At 36.1% G+C, this 4,704-nt stretch overlaps 1 protein-coding gene across 2 annotated transcripts; it reads right to left on the reverse strand.

Moving 5' to 3' along the window:
- Positions 1-583: 583 nt before the first annotated feature.
- On the reverse strand, positions 584-3,092 carry LOC111213949 (zinc finger protein 4). Of its 2 annotated transcripts, none has more exons than XM_022715792.2 (2): positions 2,832-3,092; positions 584-1,706 (listed from the first exon to the last, which is right to left on the reverse strand). In XM_022715792.2, exon 2 carries the CDS (start codon positions 1,656-1,658, stop codon positions 855-857), a length of 804 nt encoding a protein of 267 aa, XP_022571513.1. In that variant the 5' UTR covers positions 1,659-1,706; positions 2,832-3,092; the 3' UTR covers positions 584-854. The 2 variants fall into 2 exon arrangements, with proteins under 2 accessions (XP_022571513.1, XP_022571514.1); XM_022715793.2 differs by having other exon boundaries at positions 584-1,691; positions 2,832-3,083.
- Between the last annotated feature and the right edge of the window lie 1,612 nt (positions 3,093-4,704).

Raw genomic sequence — 4,704 nt, forward strand, 5'->3', positions numbered from 1 at the left:
TAAAGCGAAAGTCTTTACTAATCGGAGCCTTAATTAATCTTATTCATTTTAAAAGTAAATTAACATGTTAGGGGTCCATGTAGATTAAGTTAAGTTCTATGTATATATATATTCTTCTTCGTGTTTAGGACATCTCCAACCCAAACTTATTTTTTCCTCTATAATTCCTAGTAAAACAGAGTACTTCTATTATAGAATAAATTTTGCTCGAATGATTTATTCTATAATATATTTATTTTATTATAGAGAAGAAAATAGATGGATTTTACTTTTTCACTATTTTAGTGAAATCCATCTATTTTAGTGGAAATTATAGAGGAAAAAATAGGTTTGGATTAGAGATGATTTTACATAATCTAATTTGATTTACACAATCGACAACAAATTTCTTTTTGGGAAGAGAACACAATTCAAAAAGACACCTTACAACTCCAGATACAGCATACAATATAGGTCGCAAACCTACATTCGCCAACAGACAAAAACATTTTCCAGTTCTAAAACAAAGGCAAAACACAATTTCCGAATGTTATAGGATCGTTACCCAGAGGAGACGTAGCAAAACTGATCAACAAATTCATAATCATACTTAAAATAAAAGGTTTCATAGATTTTTACCTAGTGATTATTCACAAGTGCACACTTATATACTTTATATCAAATACATATCCCCTTTCGTTAATACACATAAGCAAACACTAGAATTGCCTTATAAGTCCATCAATTGAAAGTGACCACATAGCGAAAACATATTAGAAATGGTTTGTAAAACGCTCACTGTACATAATAGACTTATAAATCTCGCGAAAGCAAATTAAGAATCCAAATTCAAAAAGAGGAAAAAGGAAGATAGCTCAAAGCTTCAAGGTTAGATCTGGAAGAGAACTCTTCATGTCCACTGCATGTTTGACCTCCAAGTAATCCATTTTTCGTTCACCTAAATCACCATTACCTGCTTCAGCCGCAGCCGCAACCACATCCGCCCGTTGCCTGAAGCTCCCCGGCCATAGCAGCTCGGCCTCGTCGTCCTCAACGAGAAAAGGTGCGAAATTACTGAAATACCCCTGGTTAAACCTGGCAATGTTTCTAATGATTGTTTCTTGTGTTGGCCTTGTAATGCCGAGGTCGTGGGGGGAGGCATGCGCTCTGATTCCCAAAGTCCTGAACGACGTCATGTTACCGTTTCCGCTTCCATGCAGCGGGAGGCACGAGAGAGCAGCTGCTGTGGCAGCAGCGGCGTAGGAGCTACTAGATCCTCTGCCAGGGAAAACTCCAGCGAGACCCATACGCATAGCGCGTTTGGCAAGCGTTCTCTCGCGTTTATGAGCGTTTTGGTGACCGCCAAGAGCCTGAGAGCTGTAAAACTTCCGTTGACAATAGTTGCAAGAGAAAACCCTCTTCGATACTGATGGTTGTTGTTGCTCCGGATTGCTAATTTCGCTGGTGCTCGAAATTGGCAGCGTCAAAGAAGATGATTCAAGATCCAAGTTGTTGTTGTTGTTGTTGTTGTTATTGAAACAGAGGCTAAGATCCAGAGAGATGGGCTTGTAATCGTCTCCAACGGGAGACAAGTTCGAGGCAACTTGGCTACTGGTACTGTCTGAATGATCATGTTTCGATGAAGCTTCAATCTCGAGGTCTAAGATCGGTCTCATCATTTTGGCAGAACCTGACGGTTGTTTTATCTTTTTCTGCAATGATTTTATCTGGAAAGAATGTTAAGAATGTCTAGATGAGTGATAATTGAGAATTATATAGGAAGTAATAACTTTAAGAACTTAGATGGATCACTTCTGGCCAAACAAAGTCGATAACGTCTTCAAAGTATTGTAATAAAATTAATAATAATCAAGAAAAACAAGTGGGAGGAAACATTGGTGTGATTATAAATGGTCCTAGTGAGTCAATGAGTAGACAACATCAGAAGTGCCAAATTTAGTGCTGACACATCCATCGTGCAGTCAACTCCAAACCAATTATATTCTTCTATTTCTTAATAAATCAAAATTTATAATTAATCGAATTCCATTTTTAGCAGTAACTCAAACAAGCTAGTAGATTGAATTTTATCCAAATCGTTTTCTACTTCATTTGCTTGATTATAATCTAAATAAAAAAATCCAAATAATTGGGTAAAATGTTAAACAGAAATAGATCCAAATGATTTTCTATTTTATTTTTTTGATTCTGCGTCATTGACAGTCAAAATCGAAAAATAAAACACTGACATATCCACAACTAGACAAACAGAAAACAGACGCACAGACACTAAGCAACAAACAAAAAGACAAAAAGACATATGTAGCGAAAATATCACCGACAGCAAAATCAAATTACATATGAAGCAAGATCCATCATTTAAATCATTATCTGTGTGTGTGTTTTTTTCAGTAAGATCTTATCCGAATTCAGTTTTTTTTTTTCTAAAGATCCTCTCCCAATATCAGCTGACATTTGTGGGACGGAATACCTAAACAATACCCAATGAAATTTCTTTAAACTTTAAATTACATCGTTAACTGTAATTCTAAATTGGATATGAAAAGATGTGTAAATAGAAGGATTATTTTTACAAAAATTGAGGGATAAAGAAAAGTAATATTTTTGGGTATTCAATGTTTCGTGCAAAACGAAAAGAAAGAACGAGTTGGAACTAAATGACAATATTTTACTGACCCAAACCTTTAATAAAAGTGTTACAAACCATACTAATAATTGTTGATTGATCATCAAAACTTCATCAACCTTAGATGCAACAGTTTTGAGACAAAAGTTAATCCAAGAACATTGAGGGATTCAGATTTTCAAAAGAAAACAAAGAATATTCCTACCTCTTAAAATGATGAAGAGACAAAGGCTTGGGATTTGAAGGAAGAACTGAGAGTTATGATCAGCTTTGTCTGCATCTGTCTCGAGAGTTTTTGTAGGTTTTTGATATGAGAGAGAAGAAGAGATGAGAGATGGGAGAAAGATGAGTTAATTGGGTTTGTGAATGTTTTGTTCGGTTTGGGAGCACAAAAGAGAGGAAAGAAGTGGGATTGATATAGTGTAAGATGATTTTTATTATGATGGGAAAAGCTAAGGTTGCTGTGAGTGGGAGTGGAGGGGACAATGGTGGGACGTCTCACACTTAAGTCAGACTAGAGTTAAAAAAAAAAAAATATTTTTTGGAATAATTTTCTTTAATTTTTTAATTTTTCTTATGATTTTTATAATAATTCATTGTGTATGTATGTGTTGGTTCAATTGGTTTCATACTCGGGGTCCATAACTCTTTAACTTATTAATTAAAACTCTGTTAAAGGTGAAAGTTGGCAGTCAAGTGCGGCCAATCTCTGGCCAATTAGATTAGTGTTGCTTTAGTATCATGGGATCTGAGTTCAATTCCAAGATGTTAGAGCACCCCCGTTACTGAATCCCATGAAAGGGGTTCACAAAGTATTTTTTTATTATATTTTTTTTTCTGTTTGATTTTTGTTTAAAAAAAAAAAAAAAAAAATTAATCGGATCAATCGCGGACCGCCACGTGCCGTGGGGCCCGCGCTACAGTGATGAACCCGGTTCATTGGAAAGAGGTGGAGAGAGACAAGTTCATCACTATTCATTATTTTAATATTTTTTTTTTTTGGAATCTGTGTGAACCCCCCCCCATAAGTTCACTAATGGGGGTGCTCTTACACTTTAAAGGAAAATGTTTTACCATCTACTGATTCATCACATTTTAAAAATATTTACTTGTTATTACTTTCAATCCAAAAATGGGGATAGAAGCAATTTACAACCGAGAGAAACAAAATCGGTAAAACATACAACTTAAATGTTTAAATCTGATAGACTACACTGACGAGTTGTTATTAGCAACCTCGGATTACACATGTTCATCACTTCTCGATTGATGTTAATCCATGAAAGGAGCTATATATAGGCTTCACACTTTCCTCCACAACTAAATCCACCACATGCTTTGAAGCTCGATCGAGTGGACATGGAAACTCCATATCTAAGAACGAAGTCGCAACCACCCCTGACCAAGTTGAAGACGAGCTGAGATTGGAACCGCATTGGCAAGAAGTAATTTGAAAATTTTCATCTCAAAAATCACCACTCTAAAATTTGACCTCCGCCGCTTCCAAGCCTCCCTGACCTCGACTCTACACCGGAGTTAGTCACCATCAAGCCGAGTGTTCACCGGGGCCCCGAATAAGAGCGAGATATCAATGGCGTCTCTAGGGTTTTGACATCTCAGAGAGGGGAAAACAAAGGAAGAGGCAAAGAGAAAAACGAAGGAAGAGAGAGGAAGTGCGACCTGCTTCGGCTCGTCGAGCACCGCGCCAGAGGAGAACGGTCACCTTAAGGATTACTTTTTGAGTTAATCCTTAAGATGACCGTTCTCGAAGAGAGGAATTGAATTGCTTTTTGAGAGGAAATAAGAGAGGAATTGCTGCCTGAGTTAATACTCTTTTGATTCATCACATTTAGTATCTCTCGAAGTAAAAAAGATTTCAAATTAGAAGTCATAATTTTTCTCAGTATAAAAACATAAGTTGATGGTGACGCATTTACAAGATTTGATAAATTATGTAAGACAATTGAATGAGGATATCGAAATTAAAGGATACTCAAGAGAATTATTGAGTAAAGAAAATGTGAAAACAAATAATTTCATACACGTTAGACCATCGTTAAATGTATTCTTTTATTTTT

Source organism: Brassica napus, chromosome C2, assembly GCF_020379485.1.
Source record: "Brassica napus cultivar Da-Ae chromosome C2, Da-Ae, whole genome shotgun sequence".
In the NCBI taxonomy this organism is placed as follows: domain Eukaryota; kingdom Viridiplantae; phylum Streptophyta; class Magnoliopsida; order Brassicales; family Brassicaceae; genus Brassica; species Brassica napus.

Bases quoted from the DNA above. Each gene is read 5' to 3' on its own strand.
- LOC111213949 (XM_022715792.2), bottom strand. From the start codon at position 1,658: ATGATGAGACCGATCTTAGACCTCGAGATTGAAGCTTCATCGAAACAT.